This window comes from Heterodontus francisci, unplaced genomic scaffold (genome assembly GCF_036365525.1).
Source record: "Heterodontus francisci isolate sHetFra1 unplaced genomic scaffold, sHetFra1.hap1 HAP1_SCAFFOLD_562, whole genome shotgun sequence".
Lineage (NCBI taxonomy): Eukaryota > Metazoa > Chordata > Chondrichthyes > Heterodontiformes > Heterodontidae > Heterodontus > Heterodontus francisci.
In genome coordinates this window covers 474033-495555 of record NW_027140184.1, presented here as the reverse complement: position 1 = coordinate 495555, position 21523 = coordinate 474033, and the positions used below count along the sequence as shown (strand labels likewise).

The window sequence follows — 21523 nt, the reverse complement described above, 5'->3', positions numbered from 1 at the left end:
TACATGATGGCTCAAAAAGTTCTCCTGTATGCATTTTAAGAATTCCACCCCCTTTAAGCCTTTTGCACTAAGACTATCCCAGTTACTATTTGGGAAGTTGAAATCCCCTACTATTATTACCCTATTATTTTTACACCTCTCTGAGATTTGCCTACATATCTGCTCCTCTATCTCTCCCTGACTGTTTGGAGGCTTGTAGTACACTCCCAGCCAAGTGATTGCCCCCTTTTTGTTTTTACGTTCTACCCATATAGCCTCATTCGAGGAACCTTCGAAGATATCATCCCTCCTTACTGCAGTAATTGACTCCTTGATCAATAGTCAATATGGTCTGATGATTTTAAGGAGCTGTCAGTTAAACGTACTTTTCCCCAGGATGAAGACTTGAAACGGTGCAGGCCTGTAAACATTTTCCTTGTTCACTGAAGAAAGACTTGGTAAATTCAGGAAGACGGATGCGCTGTTGCAGGCTGCTCTTGCTGTATTCCAGCCAAAGGTGAATGGCGAAGTCCTGGTATGAACTTTCAGTTAGAGAATTCTTTACAAACTCCAGTCTGTCTCCATGTCGTTCAATGCTGGGAATCTTAGGCAGGGTCCTTTCTCTTCAATGGCCTTGATGGATCTCAGTTGTCTGCCCAGAATGTACCTTTATTAAAGCTCCCATCAGAAACCTAGTTTCTGTCACATGGCCTTCATAAATGATTTCTGATGGTGAGGCCATTGTTAGACAATAGAGTCCGGGTATCATTCATCCTCATCTGACCTCGATGAAGCAGGGTTTTTCACACCAATTCGTTGGGATTTGAGTTCAGAGTCAAAAGCCTGCGACAGCATTGTTAACTCAATCAGTTGGAAAAAAACAGCCATTACAACAGAAAGGGTCATTTGTATTTTAATAATTTCCCAGAGATGTGTCCAGAGAGATCAGTTGTATTTTAATGACTTTTCCAAGACTTGTCCAGACATGCAAATTAGCTCATGGTTCTTGCAATTATATGTGTATTGGCAGGAGAGGAAAGGTCACCTGACCTCTTAACTCCATTTTGCTTTAAAAGAAAAGTGTTTGTTTTGTGTTTATTTCATTAGTTTATTTTAGAATCCATAACTTCAGATTGCATGGCTGTGACATTCTCTATAAAAATCGAGACTCAGGGCCAGCTCTCCCACTCTGTTCTTTTCCCGGGGATTCAAAGCTTAGAATTCTTTGTTTTCTGAAGCCTCTTCTCTCTCTTCACATTTATAACCCAGTTTGCATGACCTAACCCAACTTCCTGCTTCATCTCACCTTCTCTCCTAACCCTAATCAATATTCCTGGCTTCCTAAACCAACTGCCTTGCTCCCATATCTGGTTACTCAATGTTTATAAAATGTTTGAAATCAAACAAAGCACAATCCCGGTGAGTGAGATTTGAAACATGTGGATGAATGAATATTTCTAATAAAAGAGGTTAAACTCACAATTGTAAGATTTAAATACATTGACCAGGAATTCTGCTTCTTCAATTATTTTCTCTTCAAACGAGTTCTTGCCCAGTCCGAGATCGCGAAAAGTTGATAATGTGAATCTGCGAAGTTGTTTCCACATTTCACCCTCACTGAGAGTCATGCCTATAATTGTACCAAAAATCAATGGTTAATCTGGTTGCTCAGATAACAGCCCACGCTTTAGAGATCAAAAAACAAACCTATCAGTGTGATTTTCTGCATTATCTCAGACCTCAGTAAGGACTGTTACTCCAGCATCTTAAGAAACTTAATCCAAGTATATTATGTTATGAGAGCTTCCATCTCGTTTGTTATTTTTTTTCTTGAGAACTTGGGTCATAAAACTAAAAAGGATTCCATAGATGCTGGACTTTGTATTAAAAGAAATTTCATTGGAAGGTCTTCTGGACTTGGTTTGAAAACAAACAGTCACTGGAAGAATCAAGGAGTGCTCAAAACTGGAAGTCACCTGTCTTCAGATAATTATGCAGCAGGGGTTGTTTGACTTGGGGAAAGAAGTGACAGATCAAGTTTTATAGGGGTCAGGAGGCTTGACTCTTGTGACATTGTTTTTGGTTCTGCTTTGGACAGTGAGTTGGGTGTGTGTGGGCAGTGTTAAAAAGACTTGCCAAGGGAAAAAAAACCCAGCTCAGCTCTTTCCAACTCTTTGAAAAGCCTGTCAGTTTTTCCATCTCTTCAAGATGCCCTGAGAAGCAAGTATAAGAAACAGACTGAAACTGTTGTCGCATTTCTCCTGAAAGGCTGCAAAACTGATCCGCAATATTGCCTGAAAAGAACTGTTCTTGGAGGATCCCAGTGACAGCTGTCTATGTGTACTTGGGAGGCCAAAACAAAACATAGGATACCTGACATATTTTCATATTTTTTTTCTTCGAGGATTAGCAAGTATTTGGCCAAAGAGGGGTTTTTTTGTTTCTTTTTGCAATCAAGCTCTAAAGAGAAAAATCTCTTTATTTTTTGGGTTAACCAGTGTACGTGTGTTTGCATGTGTGTGTGCGTGTTTGTGTGTACGTGTGAGGGGCTAAGGTAAAAGGGAACTTTCATATTTCACTCTGTGTGTTAATGCTTACCGTATTGGTCCGTGGAACAGATTTAAATATATGTTGTGACCCGGGGAGAACATAAGAACCAATCATAGCTGATCTCATCTCAGCCTCAACTCCACTTTCGTGCCCGTTCTCCACAACCCTGCAACCCATTACTAGTTAAAAATCTGTCTATCGCCTCCTTAAATTTACTCAAAATGCCCCGGCATCTACCGCACTCTGGGGTAGTGAATTCCACAGACTCACGACCCTTTGAGAGAAATAATTTCTCCTTATCGCTGTTTTAAATCTGCTACCCCTTATCCTAAAATATGACCTCTCATTCTAGATTGCCCCACAAGAGGAAACATCCTCTCTACGTCTACTTTGTCAATCCCCTTAATCATCTTATATACCTCAATTAGATCTCCTCTCATTCTTCGAAACTCTAGAGAGTAAAGGCCTGAACTGCTCAATCTCTCTTCATAAGACAAACCCCTCATCCCTGGAATCAATCCAGTGAACCTCCTCTGAACTGCCTCCAATGCAACTACATCCCTCCTCAACTAAGGCGACCAAAACTGTACACAATACTCCAGGTGCGGTCTCACTAATGTCTTGTACAGTTGCAGCAACACTTCCCTACGTTTATACTCTATTCCTTTAGCAATAAATGCCAACATTCCATTTGCCTTCCTTATTACCTGCTGTACCTGCATACTAGCTACTAGAGAAATGGAACTAAAATGAACAGTGCACTCTTCCCGCCCTGGTTGTATCATATAATTGGGGGCTCTGTGCAGGATAACCCAATGCTGAGGATGTACAATTGTAAGTGGGGTAATAATAATTGAAAAGAGAAAAATAAAAATAAAAACAGGTTTCGTGTGCAGTTGATTAAAGTTTACTTGACCAGAATGTCTTTATTAGTTGTTGCAACCTTTCTGGGGAAGGAGGATGTATCCCTGAATGATTTGAGAAACTTAACCAAGGTTAAACTTAACTAAGTTATGGGCGGCACAGTGGCGCAGTGGTTAGCACCACAGCCCCACAGCTCCAGCGACCGGGTTCGATTCTGGGTACTGCCTGTGTGGAGTTTGCAAGTTCTCCCTGTGTCTGCGTGGGTTTCCTCTGGGTGCTCTGGTTTCCTCCCACATGTCAAAGACTTGCAGGTTGATAGGTTAATTGGCCATTATAAATTGCCCCCAGTGCAGGTAGGTGGTAGGAGAATGGTGGGGATGTGGTAGAAAATATGGGGGTAGTGTAGGGTTAGTATAAATGGGTTGTTGTTGGTTGGCACAGACTCGGTGCACCGAAGGGCCTGTTTCAGTGCTGTATCTCTAAATAAAAAAAAATTTGAAAAAAAATAAACTAAAGAATTTGGCAGACCTGTTGGTGTTGGCGTTAATACCAGGAGCTAAGAAAGCAGACATAATTGAAGTAATAGCGTACCATTTGAAATTGGAAGAAGGCGGTAAACCAGATGTGAGTGCAGTTGGACGAGCTACAATTCAGTTACAGATGAAGCAGCTTGACTTCATGTTTTGTTTAAAACGAGGTCATTGGAAGGTCTTCTGGACTTGGTTTGAAAACAAATACTGGAAAAAGCAAGGGGTTCAAAAGAAGTCTTTACTGGAAGTCACCTGTCTTCAGATAATTGCTGGGGAGGGTTTTTTTTGATTTGGGGAAAGATGTTTACAAAGAATTGACAGGTCAAGACTTTTCGAGGTGACGAGGCTTGAATTTTATAAGCCCGCTGCTGAAATTGATGGCGGGCGAAAAGAATGTCAGCCCGCTCATGTGGGCAGAACACCAGAGAGCCGCTGTCATTCCAAACATGGCAGCTCATTTAAAAAGCCAGGGCAGGCAGCCACGCCACCCCCTATCCAATTACATGGAGAGAGCAGACTATCCGTCCCTGGCATTGGCATCAGCTGCCTGTGTACAGGCACTGACGCCATTTTTAAAGGACAGTCAGCTGTACTGGGAAATTAAAATATTTAAGTATTCTCATTTGCCCCTCTCCCACACCCCCACAATAGCAATTAAATTAATTACTTGCCCTTTCTCCCCAAAACACTTACCTTTACCATTTGACCTTCCCTCACTCCCCTCCACCGCAAGCTGCACAATCTTTCATCTACAACCCTTTCCACCATCCCCTGCACCCATGGTGCTAATTTGACTCCATTCCCCCCTCCCACACTGATACATTTACCGACCCCCTCCCTACAAGTTTCCCACCTCCTTACCCCAGACGGGGATCTGAAGGCATGGCAGTGCAGGCTGCCGGAGTGAACATCCTGGCGGGACATCTGGAGGTGACATAAGATTAATTCAGGTATTTGAGTTAATTTAAATATTTAAATTGTGGTCCAGTTGCCGAGCGGCCGGTGGGGGGCGGTGGTGGGGGGGATGGGGGAGGCCCCGGCCGCCGTGAGTAATATCGGGCTGGGCCCTGCCAGCGAGGTCCTTGGCGGGCCTCATCCTGAGCCATCTTCAGTCACCTCCCCACCATAGATCTCGACATCGAGGGCTCCTTAAAATCCAGCGCATTATTTTTGGTTTCGCTTTAGACTGTGTGTTTTGAGTATGGACAGTGTTAAAAAGACAGTTGGAGAAAACTTGCCAAGGGAGCAAACCCCTGCTCAACTTGTCCCATTTCTTTGAAAAGCCTTCCTGTTTTTTTCATCTCTTTAAGAAGCCCTGAGAAGCAAGCAGAAGAAACAAACTGAAACTGTTGCCACATTTCTCCTGAAAAGACAGCCCAAACTCATCTTCAACGCCGTCTGTAAAGAACTGTTCTGGTAAGATCCCAGTGACAGCCATCTATGTGTATTTGAGATGCCAAATCGAAACAAAGGACATCTGACATCTTTCCATATCTTCTCTTTATTCTTCAAATATTAGCAAGTATTTGGCCAAAGTATTTTTCTTAATCGAGCTCTAAAGAGAAAACCGTTTTATTTTTTGGTTAACCGATGTGTGTGTGTGTGTGTGTGTGTGTGAGGGGCTAAGGTAAAAGGGAACTTTCATATTTCACTCTGTGTGTTAATGTTTTGCTTCATTACTGGCTATGTCTCATTTTATAATAAACTGATCAATTTTGTTGTTTATTCAATAAAACATGGTTGGTGTATTTTATTCTGGGATTAAATTAGAGTCAATGATGGACCGTAACGGGAACTGGGAAAAAATGTAAATATATGCTGTGACCTGTGGAGAAGTGGAACTAGAAAAACAGCGCACTCCTCCAACCTCGATCGTAACAATTAAGAAATGACATTCGAGAATCTTAAGAATGTTAGTTTTGTGCTTTAAGGAATGTAATCTCAGTATGTTAAGAAATTAGGATATGTGGTTTTCTGTTCCACCATCAAAGGTCGTTAATGAATACAGTGGATAGTTGAGCCCCAACAAAGATGCTTGTGAGATATCTACTGGTCACATCCTGCCAATTAGAGTACCTGACCATTATCCCTGCTCCCTGTCTCCTTCCGCTCAACCGAATTTCCAAACCCAGTCAATAATTTGCCTTCAATTCCATGAGTTTCAACTTTAGCTAACAATCTCTTAGGAGAGACTTTTATCAAACGCCTTCTGGAAGTCCAAATAAATAACACCCATGGACATTCTCCTGTCAACTACTTTAGTCAGCTCTTGAAAAAAGTCAATCAGATTTATCAGTATGATCTACCCTTTAAAAATCCATGTTGGCCCTCTCTGATCAACTGAAAATGTTCAAGCTGTTCAGTCACATTACTTATTGACTCCAGCAATTTCCCGATAACAGATGTTAAACACCACCCAACATGTTAAGGAATGACATTTCAGTAAATTAAAACATGCTATCCCAGCATGTTAAGGTGACATTGAAAGGGACTGTTATCCATGAATGTTAAGGAATGCCATCCCGGCTGTTCAGAAATATTATCGGAACATGAATAATCATTACATGAACATATTTGTACTGACATCAGTCAGTAAATTTCATCCCTCAATATTGAGGATTGTATTCTAAGTTTTAATGGGTTATGCCAAGTGCATCAATGAACACTAGATTAGAGGTTTGGGAAGGATAGAGGAACATTTTGAGGAATATCATTTAATCTTGTTATGGGAGATCATACAAGCACATGAAGGAAAGTCATTAGAGTGTGTTATGAAAAGTTAGTCAAGCAGATTAAACATTTGAAAGTTACTGGGCTGGATTCTACAGAGCCCTCGATATAGGGATCCCCAGCAACGGTGGAGGTGGTTGGTTATTCACGAATCTCCAGACGGGCCCGACACGGACCTCGACACTGACAGGGCCCAGCCTGATATTGCCTGCCATGGTGAGGCCTCATGGGCGGTGGCCCCGCCACTGGGCAAAGGAACCACAATTTAAATAACTTCAAATACCTGCATTAATTACTCTCCCGTCACACCTGATGTCCCGCCAGGTCTTCACCCCGGCACTCCTGTGCCTTTGGAATACTGGTGCGGGGGCGGGGGGTGGGGGGATGAGTTGGTGGCGTGGGAAGGTGGTCATTTTCTGGTGCGGAGCTGTGGAGGGTTGGGAATGGGGTCAAATTAGTATCATGGGTGTATGGGATGGTGGGAAGGGTTAGAGTTTAAAGTTTGTGCAGTTTGGTGGGGGGGGATGGTCAGATGTAAAGGGAAGTGTTTTTGTGGGAGGAAGGGCAAATATTTAATTTAATCTCTATTGGGGGTGCGGTGGGAGAGGGGCAAGAGAGATGTATTTATTTAATTTAATTTCATCTTACTTTAAATATTTAAATTTGTTGCCAGGGCAAACAGTCCTTTAAAAATGGCGTCAGCACCTGCGCACAGACAGCTGACACCAAGGCAGGGGACAGACAGCCTGCCCCTCTACGCGATCGGGTTTGGGGCCCTGCCCAGCTATTTAAATGAGCTGCCAGCTTGGAATTGCAGCAGCTCTTTGGCGTGTGGTCCGAATGGACTGTCTGCTGTTTTGTCGTGGCCTTGTCGAATTCAGCTCATTGTCAGAAACTGGCATTTATCGGCTATAAAGGTTGCCTGCAGTGTAACTGTCTGCCTAGTGTTCATATAGAAAAAGACTTGATCCAACTAGTTCCTGGTGAATGGTGATACGCTACTGTTGGAAAATCCTGGAATAAGAGCATTAGCCATGGAATTGCTGTGGGATATCCGCATATTATCACCGAACATGTTTCTCTGACATTATTCTATTCCCTATTTTAGAGAACACATTTATCTGTATAAAACCTGTGGAATAATCAGTACATTGAATGGAGACATCTGAATGGAAGTTAAGACTAACATTATGCAGAGCCCAGGGACAATGAAATGAGAAACACAGAGGAGTAGAATGTTGGTAAGTTGGGGGAAGGCACAATAAAACACAAATAGAACAGTGAGCCAAAAATATCAAGGACTTACCCAATTTTGCAGAGACTGATTGGTCGGATGCTGTTGCATATCTTACACAAAATATGTCACCCTGATCAGCCAATGCATTCTTCATCGACTTATAATCTGCCAGTACCACGCATTTTTGCAATCCTAAATGCAAGGTGTAAATGCTGCCATATTTGTCTGCCAGCTAAACACAAAGTGGAAAAAAATACATTATTAACATTCCTTGATCATTGAGAGATTTCCTAGTTAATTTATATGGAGGATGTACATCAGGTGGTCATGCAATGTATTCTGTATTAATTGTGTGAGAAGAACATAACATGAGGGGAAATCGAAACAGAAGATGCTGGAAATATTCAGCAGGCCAATCAGCATCCGTGGAGAGAGAAACAGAGTTAACGTTTGACGTCGATGACTTTTCTTTAGAACATCGACCTGAAAGGTTAACTCTGCTCCACAGACACTACCTGAGCTCCTGAGTATTTCCAGCATTTTCAGGTTTTCAGCAGCTGCAGTATTTTGTGTCAAATGAAGTGGACTTGCTTTCACAACAAAATGAAATTGAATTTGTCCAACAGAGAGACACCTAATCTTTCTTCACTGCACTGTTATTCACTAAGCAGTTGAACAGAGCCCATGTTCTCAACCATACTAAGTTCCTCTCATCCCATTACATCTGCATTTTCCAAGTTCCGCTGGCTCCCTCTACCCGAGAGCATCAAATCTAACATTATTTCCCTGACCTTCAGCTCCCTCCATGGCCCCGATTCCATTACCCTCTGCATAAATCCAGATCTTCTCCCTCAATATGTCCCACCATGAACCCTCCATTTCTCTAGCACTGGCCTGCTTCTTGTATTTACTGCCTCCGTTTTTGAGTGTGTGAGAGCTGCACTAAGGGAATAGAGGTTTTTTTTAAGATGGACTAGCATTCTCATTATTTTCCTTCTACATAATTCTCATTCACAAATTAAATTCAATTTTTTTGTTTTAACCTGAATAATATCTTCTCACAATGTGGTGTTTTTATACCTATCAGAAAACATGGTAAAAAGGCTTTTGAAATCCTATGAACTGAACTCTCTCAGTAAAATGTTGGTTGTTAAGCCCATGGCAGACGACACACATTCATAAGAACATAAGAAATAAGAGCAGGAGTAGACCATTCAGCCCCTCGAGCCTGCTCTGCCATTCAATACGACCATGGCTGATCTGATAGTGGCCTTAACTTCACTTTCCTGTCTGCCCCCCATAATCCTTGACTCCCTTGTTGATCCAACATCTGTCTAAATCAGCCGTGAACATATTCAATGACCGAGCCTCTGCTGCTGTCTGGGGAAGAGAATTCCATAGACTAACAACCCTCTGAGAGAAAGAAATTCTCTTCATCTATGTCTTGAATGGGAGACACCTTATTTTTAAATTGTGTCCCCTAGTTCTAGATTCCCCCACAAGGGGAAATATCCTTTCAGCATTCACCCTGTCCACTTTCCTCAGGATCTTATACGTTTTAATACAATCACCTTTCATTCTTCTAAACTCCAGTAGTATAGGCACAACCTGTCCAACCTTTCCTCATAAGATAACCCCTTCATCCCAGGAATCAGTCGACTGAAACTTCTCTGAACTGCTTTTAATGCAACTATATTCTTTCTTAAGTGAGGAGACCAAAATTATCCACAGTATTCCAGATGTGGTCCAACTCAGGCCCTACACAGCTGTATCAACACTTCCCTACTTTTATACTCAAGCCCCCTTTTCAATAAATACCAAGATTCCACTTGCATTAAAGGCCTGATACCCAACCCGAACCCAACGGGACCTGATGACATGTGTCGGGTAAAGGTCGGGTCAGGTCGCACGTCCGGGTCTGGCATTGGGGCTTAGGTCGGGCCGGGCCCGATCAGACACACTCTATCACCACATCAGGTAAGTGACTTTAATGTTAATTTATTTTTTGAACTTTAAAGATGGTTTTAGTTACAGTTATTTGAAGCTTGTGCAGCTAAGGAACAAAGTGAAAAATGGAAGGTAGGTTAACTGATGGTCGGGTTGGGTCGGGAGCGGGAAAAAGATGGAAGGACTCGGGTCGGGTCAGGCTCAGGTTCGGATGGGGTTCTGTCGGGCTCGGGTTGGGTCTCATTTGTGGACCCGAGCAGGCCTTTAATTTATACTCCATCTGCCAAATTTATGCCCACTCACTTAACCTATCGAAATCCATTTGTAGACTCTTCATGTCCTCCTGACAGCTCACTTCCCTACCTATCCTTGTGTCATCAGCAAATGTAGCAACCATACCTTCAGTCCCTTCATCTAAGTCATTGAAATAGATTGTAAATAGTTGAGGCCCTGCACTGATCCCTGATCTACTAGTAACGGCTTGCCAACCCACAAGTAACCCATTTATCCCTATTCTCTGCTTCCTGTTAGCTAACCAATTCTCTATCCATGCTAATTCTCTATCCATCCACCCAACACCATGACCTCTTATTTTGATGAGTAACCTTTGATGTGGCACCTTGTCAAATACCTTTTGGAAATCCAAGTACGCCACATTTATAGGTTCCCCTTTATGCACCTTACGTGTTACTTCCTCGAAGAACTCTAATAGATTAGTCAAACACGATTTCCCTTTAGCACAACCATGTTGGCTGTGCCTGATTGTATTATGATTTTCCAAATGTCCAGCTATTACTTCCTTAATAATGGATTCCAGCACTTTCCCACTGACAGATGCTAGTCGAACTGACCAGTAGTTTCTGTCTGCCTCCTTTCTTGAAGAGAGGTATTACATTTGTGATTTTCCAATCCATTGGGACCTTTCCACAATCTAGGAGATTTTGGAAGATCACTACTCATGCACCTACTAAGTCTGCAGCTAGTAGGATGCAATTCATCAGGTCCTGGGAACTTGTCAGCCTTGAGTTCAGTACCTTCAGCCAGTACCTTTTCCTGGGTGATTATGATTGCTTTAAGTTCTTCCCTCTCTTTTACTTCATTATTTTCTGTTATTCTTGGGATTTTTTTTGTGTCAGTGAAGACAGACACAAAATATCTGTTCAAGGCTTCTGACATTTCTTTGTTTGCTATTATTAATTTCCCAGTTTCACCTTGCAAGGGACCAACGCTCACTTTAGTTACTCTTTTCCTTTATTAAATACTTGTGGAACCTCTTATTATCTGTTTTTATATTTTAGCTAGCTTTCACTCACGCTCTAATTTCTCCCTCCTTATTATTTTGTTAAGTATTCTTTGCTAGTTTCTAAAATCTGTCCAATCTTTTGACCTACCACTTATCCTCGCAGTACTGTATGAATTTTCTTTCAGTTTGATAGTATCCGTAGCTTCCTTAGTTAGCCAAAGATGACACATCGTTCTCATAGTCTTTTTTTCTCAATAGAGCATATCTTTGCTGCGAGTTATGAAATATCTACTTAAATATCTGCTGCTGCTTCTCTATTGTCTTACCTTCTAACATATTTTCCCAGTTTACTTTCACCAACTTTGTCCTCATACCTTTATAATTGCCGTATTTAAGTTTAAGAAACTAATCTTAGACCCACATTATGTACCCTCATGTCATGATCACTGTTGCCTAGAGACTCCTTTACGATGAGATCATTAATTAATCCTGTCTCATTTCACATTACCAGGAAAATAGCCTGCTCTCTCGTTGGCGCTAGAATGTACTTCTTTAAGAAATTGGCCCGAATACACTCGAGGAACTCATCTTTCAGGCTACCTTTGTCAATCTGATTCATCCAATCTATATGAAGATTAAAATCACCCATAACTATTGCAGTCCCTTTTTAACAAGCCCCCATTATTTTTTCCTGTATACTCTGCTTACAGAGTAGCTATTTTTAACTTACCTAGAAACTACTCACACAAGTGGATTCTTACTTTTGCTAGTTCTTATCTTTACCCAAGCTGATCTACATCTTGAGCTTCTGAACAAAGGTCATCTCTCACTACTACACTAATATCATCTCAAATTAACAGAGCTACCCCACTGCCATTTCCTAGATTCCTGTCCTTCTGAAATGTTAAATACCCTTAAATGTTTAGTTCCAAGCCTTTGTCACCTTGCAACCATGTCTCTGTAATGGCTATCAGGTCATGCATATGTATTTCTATTTGTGCTCTCAATTCATTCATTTTGTTACAAATGTTGCACGCATTGAGGTACAGAGCCTTTAATTCCATCTTTTTAGCATTCTTGCAAACTCTGGCCTTATCTGCTGATGCATTCTTCAGTTTATTCACTCTGTCCCTTCCTATTAAACTCTGGTCATTATTTCCCATATCGCTACCCTGTTCTATTGCCTTGTCCTTTCTCTTTAATTTACCACATCTCCTCTCACATGATCCCTTCCCCCAGTCATTTAGTTAAAAGGCTCTCGCTACTGCCCTAGTTATATGACTCACCAGAACACTGGTCCCAGTACGGTTCAGGTGAAGACCGCCCCAATGGTACAGCTCCCACTTTCCCCAGTACTGGTGCCAGTGCCCCAGGAATTGAAACCCATTTCTCCAACACCAATCTTTGAACCATGCATTTAACTGTAATCTTATTTACCCGACACCAATTTGCTCATGGTTCAGGTAATAATCCAAAGATTATTACCTTTGTGGCTCTGCCTTTTAATTTAGTCCCGAGCTGTTCATATTCCCATCAGAACCTCTTTCTTAGTCCTATCTATGTCTTTGGTACCTACATGGACAATGACAACTGGATCCTCCCCCTCCCGCTGCAAGTTCCTCTCGAGCCCCAAGCAGATGTCCCAAACCCTGGCACCGGACAGACAACACAGCCGTCTGGACTCTCTCTGTTGGCCATAGAGAACTGTGCCTATCCCTCTGACTGTACTATCTCCTACTACCACTATGTTCCTATTCTCTATTTGAATGGCTTCCTGTACCACAGTGCCATGATCAGTCTGCTCATCCACCCTGCAGCCCTCGCTCTCATCCATACAAGATGACAGAATCTCAAAACTGTTGTACAACTGCAGGGGCTGAGGTTCCTCCACTTCTGCCTTCTGAATCCCCTTCTCTGCTACACTTGCAGTCACACCCTCCTGTCCCTGACCAAATCGGAAGATCCTAGCCTAAGGGCTGTGACTGCCTTCTTGAACAAAGTGCCCATGAAACTTTCTCCCTCCCTGATGCATCGCAGTGTCTGAAGTTCGGCCTCCAGCTAATTAACTCTGAGCTGAAGCTCCTCGAGCCACAGACACTTACTGCAGATGTGTTTGTTGTGGATCACACTGGCATCCACCAGCTCCCACATACTACAGCTGCAACACATCACCTGTCCTGCATGCCTATTGTGTTTTAATTAAATAATTAATTAATTGTTACATTGAATTTTAATTAATGCCTCAAGTCCTGCTTGTGCTTATATCCTTTTTATTTCAATTATTGAAATTTCAACTCCCCAACCAGTGGTCTTTCCCTAGTCAATTATTCAAATTTCTTTAGAAATTGAAAACCTCCCTCAGATCCTGGCTTCATCTTCTCTGCTCCAATTGAAACAGTCCCAGTATCTCAAGTGTCTCCTGATAAATATAGTTTCCCATCCCACGCCTCATCCTGGGGAATTTCACACTGTACGCTCACCATGACTTTAGTCTTGTTTCTATAATGATGCCCACAATACACACAATATTCGTCTTGTGGCCTAACATTTTTTTAACTTTTGTATTCTAGGCCACTATTAATAAAGCCTGCAATGCTTTTTAAGGCTTGATCAATCAGCACATATAATTTTGGTGACTAATCACACATAATCGAGGTTTCCACTGTATTTCAGTCAAAAATACACTGCAGGGGGAACATATAGTTTGCAGATTCCTTAGGAGCAGACTATACAGTAAATGGAAAAGTCCTGGGGAACATTGATGTACAGAGAGATTTGGGTGTTCAGGTCCATTGTTCCCTGAAGGTGGCAACGCAGGTCAACAGAGTGGTCAAGAAGGCATACGGCATGCTTTCCTTCATTGGACGGGGTATTGAGTACAAGAGTTAGCAGGTCATGTTACAGTTGTATAGGACTTTGGTTCGGCCACATTTGGAACACTGCGTGCAGTTCTGGTCGCCACATTACCAAAAGGATGTGGATGCTTTGGAGAGGGTGCAGAGGAGATTCACCAGGATGTTGCCTGGTATGGAGGGCGCTAGATATGAAGAGAGGTTGAGTAGATTAGGATTATTTTCATTAGAAAGACGGAGGTTGAGGGGGGACCTGATTGAGGTGTACAAAATCATGAGAGGTATAGACAGGGTGGGTAGCAAGAAGCTTTTTCCCAGAGTGGGGGATTCAATTACAAGGGGACACGAGTTCAAAGTGAAAGGGGAAAGGTTTAGGGGGGATATGCGTGGAAAGTTCTTTACGCAGAGGGTGGTGGGTGCATGGAACGCATTACCAGCGGAGGTGGTAGACGCGGGCACGATAGCGTCTTTTAAGATGTATCTAGACAGATACATGAATGGGCAGGAAGTAAAGAGATACAGACCCTTAGAAAATGGGCGACAGGTTTAGATAGAGGATTTGGATCGGCGTAGGCTTGGAGGGCCGAAGGGCCTGTTCCTGTGCTGTAATTTTCTTTGTTCTTTCTTTGTTCAGAGTAAGCTCCTCGGAGGAGTGGTCGCACTCACTAGACAACAGTGATACAGGGTTGTATAGCCACTGTCATTGGGAAGATATGACTGAGTGAACTAGTTTGTCAGAAGGAAAAAGGTAAGTAATGGGCACAGGCAACACCAACAACTACCATTGCATAGTCTACAAGGCCTGGGCGGACAATATACACTGGGTATGTATAGGGGAAATGAACATAGCAGAGAGAACTCCAAGCAGAATGACATCTGTCAGACAGGGCTCCCAAACTGAAAAAAGCATTCATGGAGAAATGACACCCAACATAGATATAGATATTTTTTGTCAATTAATTTCTTCAGCAAGGTGCAATGCTGAACCTTTGAATGTAATTGATTAGTAACTCTGTGTTGAGAAGTTACTGGGTTTCAATTATAATTAGCATGCTTCTTGTAATATCTTCACTACAGGTAACTGTTGGTTGAGCTGCATGTGGAAATCAGCCACATTGCCTGACCTACATAAAGGTATCTTTCTGATCAGGAGGCTGAAGAAAGTTATTGTCAACCACAAGCCTTACAGTTTGGATAGTTTCTTGACTGATTTAATATTTGTTGCTAAATAGATACTGGCAATTTCAGTGAATATTATACATCATATATTAACTCTGTTACTATGATAGAGCAATAATCAGAGAATATTATGAGTTATATAGAATCACAGTATCACAGAATTGGTACAGTGCAGAATGAGGCTATTTGGCCCATCGCGTCTGCACCAGCTCTCCCCGTAACCCTGTACACTTTGCCTTTTCGGATTACAATCTAATTCCCTTTTGAGTGTTTCAATTGAACCGGCCTCCACCACACTCTCAGGCAGTGAATTCCAGACCTTAACCACTCTGCGTGAAAAAGTTTTTCCTCATGTCACTTTTGCTTCTCTTACCAAATGCTTTAAATCTGTGCCCTCTTGTCCTCGATCCTTTCACGAGCAGGAACAGGTTCTCTCTATCTACTCTGTCCAGACCCCTCATGATTTTGAATACCTCCATCAAATCACCTCTCAGCCTTCTCCAAGAAAAGAATCCTAACTTTGAGTCATAGAGAGATACAGCACTGAAACAAGCCCTTCAGCCCACCGAGTCTGTGCCAACCATCAACCATTCATTTATACTAACCCTACTCTCTCCAATGCCCTCATGTCTTTCCTAAAGTGCAGTGGCCAGAATTGGACGCAATACTCCAGCTGAGGCTGAACGAGTGCCTTATACAAGTTCAACATAATATCATTGCTTTTGTATTCTATGCCGCTATTAATAAAGCCCAGGATACTGTATACTTTATTAACCGCTCTCTCAACCTGTCCTGCCACCTTCAATGACCTATGCACATATACACCCAGGCTCCTCTGCTCCTGCACCCCCTTTAGAATTGTACCCTCTATTCTATATTGTCTCTCCACGTTCTTCCGACCAAAATGAATCACTTCACATTTCTCAGCATTGAACTTCATCTGCCACCTGTCTGCCCATTGCACCAACTTCTCTTTGTCCTTTTGCAGTTCTGCACTATCCTCCTCGCAGTTCATATACGTACTCTGTTACTGAAATCCACAGCAATATTCAGTGAATCTTGTGGGTTATATATTTACACTGTTACTGAGACACTCAGCAGTAATCAGTGAATATTATGGGTTATATATTTACTCGGTGTTACTCACACTTATCAATCTATATTGAGTTTTAGGTTTTTTATATTTATTCTGTATTTTAATCAGACTTTCACCACAATCTTCACTGAATATTATTGTTTATCTATTCATTCCCTGTTTATAAGACTCTTGCACCACCATTCAGTAAATGACAATCCTCTCTTACCTTCACCAGAGATTTGTAAAAGTTCTTTAGGTCCAGTTGGTGCAGATTCCCAATCAATGGAAGAGGAGTTGGAGAGGGAGGAGCGTTGAATGAAGATCTTGTGCTCGACCCATTGATGAAGAAAATTATAAGGAAAACCAGAATGATCAGCAGCAAAATTGAGCTGGAGCTCAAAGGGAAGATGTTCAAAAGATTCATTGTGAATAAACTAACCTGCGACTTCAGAAAAAACCCTGCAGCTACCCTTTCACTTTTTGCCAGCCCAGTTCAGTGGTCACAGCTTTATAAAGAGCAGGATCCTCCTCTTTCTCCTCATTTGTTCACTCATTCACTCACACCCTGTTCTACACCAACAAAACCAAACAAAGATTAGAGGGAAATTTTACCAGTCCTCATGGCCAGTGAAAACTATTCTCACATATCAACAATTTGATTGCACACTTGATGGTCAGAAAATCACTGGAGACCAAAATTTCTGAGATACACAGCTGGTGGTTGAAAGCAGCAGCAGAAAAGTAGATGATTAAAATTTTTCCTTGTGTTTGCTATTGACAAACACACAGTTTCTGTGACACTGTCTAATGTGTACAATTTAATCAGGATAATTTTATTCCATGACTACATTGTCTAAAAATATCGGGTTAACTTGGAATGGCCCCACTGTTGTATGGAGTCTCATCACTAGCTATACTTAGCAGAAATCGAGCTTGCTTCCCTTGGTTTTCCAAATAGAAGTCATGTTATATATTATCAATTGCTGAGAAAATCAGTTTCCTGAGCTGAAGTATAATTGTGTGAATTAGGGAGAGTTTCTCCAAGTCCCCAACTTCTAGACCGAAGTAACAGGAATTGGCCAGAGATTGGACAAATCACTAAATACATTAACAAGCAATGTTGTCATGATGTGTTTGTGGGAAGGTCAGAAGATCCCGAGAGTTGGGTTTGCAATAAAAACAGATAGTGTTGGAAATACTCAGCAGGTCCTTAATCCTACCCGCCAAGACTTTTTCATGTCCCCTTCTAGCTCTCCTAATTCCATTCTTCAGTTCCTTCCTGGCTACCTTGTAACCATCTAGAGCCCTGTCTGATCCTTGTTTCCTCCACCTAAAGTAAGCTTCCTTCTTCCTCTTGACTAGCTGTTCCACATCTCTTGTCATCCAAGGTTCTTTCACTCTACCATCCCTTCCTTGCCTCATCGGGACAAACCGATCCAGCAGTCGCAGTAAGTGCTCCCTAAACAACCTCCACATTTCTGTCGTGCAGTTCCCTGAGAACATCTGTTTCTAAATGAGGTCCTAAATGAATACTTTGCTTCAGTATTCACTAGTGAGAGGGACCTGGTCGTTTGTGAGGACAGTGTGAAACAGGCTGATATGCTCGAACAGGTTGATGTTAAGAGGGAGAATGTGCTGGAAATTTTGAAAGACATGAGGACAGATAAGTCCCCGGGGCCTGATGAGATATACCCAAGGATATTACGGGAAGCGAGGGAAGAGATTGTTGCGCCTTTGGTGAAGATCTTTGCGTCCTCACTGTCCACTGAAGCAGTCCCAGATGATTGGAGGGTGGCAAATGTTATTCCCTTGTTCAAGAAAGGGAATAGGGATAACCCTGGGAATTATAGACCAGTCAGTCTTACGTCGGTAGTGGGCAAATTATTGGAGAGGATTCTGAGAGACAGGATTTATGATTATTTGGAAAAGCATACTTTGTTTAGAGATAGTTAGCATGGCTTTGTGAGGGGCAGGTCATGCCTCACAAGCCTTATTGAATTCTTTGAAGATGTGACAAAACACGTTGATGAAGGAAGAGCAGTGGTTGTGATGTATATGGATTTTAGCAAGGCGTTTGATAAAATTCCCCATGGTAGGCTCATTCAGAAAGTAACGAGGCATGGGATATAGGGAACGTTGGCTGTTTGGATACAGAATTGGCTGGCCCATAGAAGAGAGAGGGTGGTAGTAGATGGAAAGTATTCAGCCTGGAGCTCGGTGACCAGTGGTGTTCCACAAGGATCTGTTCTGGGACTTCTGCTCTTTGTGATTTTTATAAATGACTTGGATGAGGAAGTGGAAGGCTGGGTTAGCAAGTTTATCGATGACACAAAGGTTGCTGGAGTTGTGGATAGTGTGGAAGTCTGTTGTAGGTTGCAACGGGATATTGACAGGATGCAGAGCTGGGCTGAGAAGTGGCAGATGGAGTTCAACCCGGAAAAGTGTGAAGTGATTCATTTTGGAAGGTTGAATTTGAATGCAGAATACAGGCTTAAAGACAGGATTCTTGGTAGTGTGGAGGAACAGAGGGATCTTGGGGTCCATGTCCATAGATCGCTCAAAGTTGCCACCCAAGTTGATAGGGTTGTTAAGAAAGCGTATGGTGTGTTGGCTTTCATGAACAGGGGGATTGAGTTTAAGAGCCGCGAGGTTATGCTGCAGCTCTATAAAGCCCTGGTTAGACCACACTTGGAATATTGTGTTCAGTTCTGGTCGCCTCATTATAGAAATGATCTGGAAGATTTAGAGAGGGTGCAGAGGAGATTTACCAGGATGCTGCCTGGACTGGAGGGCGTGTCTTACGAAGAAAGGTTGAGGGAGCTAGGGCTTTTCTCATTGGAGCGAAGAAGGATGAGAGGTGACTTGATAGAGGGGTACAAGACGATGAGAGGCATAGATAGAGTGGATAGCCAGAGACTTTTTCCCAGGGTGGAAAGGGCTATCACCAGGGGGCATAATTTTAAGGTGATTGGAGGAAGGTTTCGGGGAGATGTCAGAGGTAGGTTCTTTACACAGAGAGTGGTGGGTGCGTGGAATGCACAGCCAGCGGTGGGAGTAGAAGCAGATACATTAGGGACATTTAAGCGACTCTTGGATAGGTACATGGATAATAGTAGAATGAAAGGTATGTAGGTAGTTTGATCTTAGAGTAAGTTAAAGGTTCGGCACAACATCATGGGCCGAAGGGCCTGTACTGTGCTGCACTGTTCTATGTTCTATGTTCTATTGTTGTAACTGTCAGAGGAGGGACATTGAGCAAGATAGTACATTATACAGTAACATAGTGAAAACCTCTCATTGCACAATTCCCATGGGCATACAACATATTAGTGTCCAATTCTTATCCAATCCTCACTCAAATGATTTAACATTTTCTCATTCTAATCCAAGCCCTCAGGCATAATAAACTTGTTGCAAATTCTGACCTGAGTTTTAGTCATAAGATTTAACGGTTCCTCGTTCTTATCTAAGCTCTCAAAGGATCCTCATTGCTAATTCTTACCCAAGATTTAGTCATAAGATTTAAAGGTTCCTAGATCTATCTAAGGTCTCAAAGAGGCCTTGTTGCAAATTCTGACCTGAGTTCTAGTCATAAGATTTAACGGTTTCTTGTTCTTATCTAAGCTCTCAGAGTATTCTCGTTGCTAATTCTTACCCAAGATTTAGTCTTAAGATTTAACCGTTACTTGTTCTTATCATAGTTTTCACTCATATGACACTTGTTGCTAATGATTATCTAAACTTCCAAGCCTAAGACTTACTGCTTCCTTTTATCTTACCCAAGCTCAAGGCTGTTTGAGACAAAGAACTAGCCTTTCTTTCGCCAACACCACCTACTTCCATTCGCAGTGTAATGCCACATGATCTGAACACTGAAATGATATCAGGGAATGAGCTACTTTTGTACAGTCTGGGAGCCTCACATCTATGCACACCAACACCCACCACACCAACACCACCACCATGACTACCCCAAAACCATCCTGATATATGACACTGTTGTCACATCTGACCTATTCTCCCTCTCTTAGACAACTTCCTGGTCAGGGTTGGACATCTTTCACCAAGTCGAACTAGACGAGGGAGAAGGCCAGGTGTCGACAGGTGATGGTATCATGGTCAGATCACTGCTGAGTGTAAAAATCCCTTGATGATCATGGGACACAGAAGCAGGTGGAGAGAAAAGTGAGTTTTATCTTTCAATAAATGTTCTTGTTGCTTGATCTACTTGTCTGTAATTTCTCAATAGATGACTTAAAAACTGCAGAGATGGATAGAAAAGAAATATAATTGTGACGATAGGAATCCCAAATAAAGAGAAAATGACATTAACATCTGTAACAGGGCAGGTTAATGGAGCAGGTACCGATTCTTCATCAGAACTGGAAGCTTAAAAATAGTTATACAATTATAGAATCATAGAATGGTTACCCCAGAAGGAGGCTATTTGGCCTGTCATGTTCATGCTGGCTTTCTGCAAGAACAAATCAGTTACTCCCACTCCCCTGCCCTTTCTCCATAGTCCTGTATTTTTATTTCTCTTCTTTGCCTCCCAAGAGCTTGCAAAGTGGCTCAGGAACACCTTAAAGCTTCCCAAACAATGATGACGAAATGGGCAGACAAGCACGCTAAGACCAGAACTTTTTCAACCAGGAGATGATGTGTTAATATTACTGCCTTTACAGGGTGAACCGCTGAAAGCATGATTCAGTTGTCCATATAAATTGGTCAAGAGAATTGGGGAAGTAAATTATTTGATTGACCTCCCCAGATTGCCGGAAGAAGAATTGACTGTGTCATTTCAATATGTTACTACCACATCATCGCCGGGAGGAGGATTAGCAATCACAAGTATGTCAGGTAGTAGGGACAGTGTAGAATGAAACTGATAGTGAGGATGAGGCAGAAGGAGGCCTCGATAATTCTCAAATTGAACCTTCTACTATCCGGTTAGTTAATACTGAATTGTTAGGGGGATTGGACACTGTGCTTTCATATTTAGATGCAGAACAATGAGAAGATCTATCAAGTCTATTCATAGCATTTAAAACTGTCTGTAGGGATAAGCCAGGAGGTACAACCTTAACCACACATAATATTGATATAGGGGAATCCTTTCCCATAAAACAGCATCCTTATCATTTAAATCCGGAAAAACAGGCCCAGGTAAAAGCAGAAATCCAATACACAGGCTGGAAAACCACCTAATTGAACCCAGTCAACGCAGCTGGAGTTCACCAGTGGTATTACTGCCTAAGCTTGACATTAAAACTAGACTTTGCAGAGACTACAGAAAAGTTAATGCATTTCTCCAAGGGTGGAGGTATTATGAAA

At 42.1% G+C, this 21523-nt stretch overlaps 1 protein-coding gene across 1 annotated transcript in view; it reads right to left on the bottom strand.

The window, feature by feature from the left end:
- Positions 1-16692, bottom strand: part of LOC137359048 (cytochrome P450 2K6-like) — a 209622-nt gene extending 192930 nt beyond the window's left edge. Inside the window, exons 1-3 of the mRNA XM_068025163.1 lie at positions 16416-16692; positions 7960-8122; positions 1460-1609 (exon numbers count right to left, since the gene is read on the bottom strand). Of these exons, the coding sequence (XP_067881264.1) occupies positions 1460-1609; positions 7960-8122; positions 16416-16613 (511 nt within the window). The 5' untranslated portion in view covers positions 16614-16692. The remainder of the gene's footprint in view (positions 1-1459; positions 1610-7959; positions 8123-16415) is intronic.
- Between the last annotated feature and the right edge of the window lie 4831 nt (positions 16693-21523).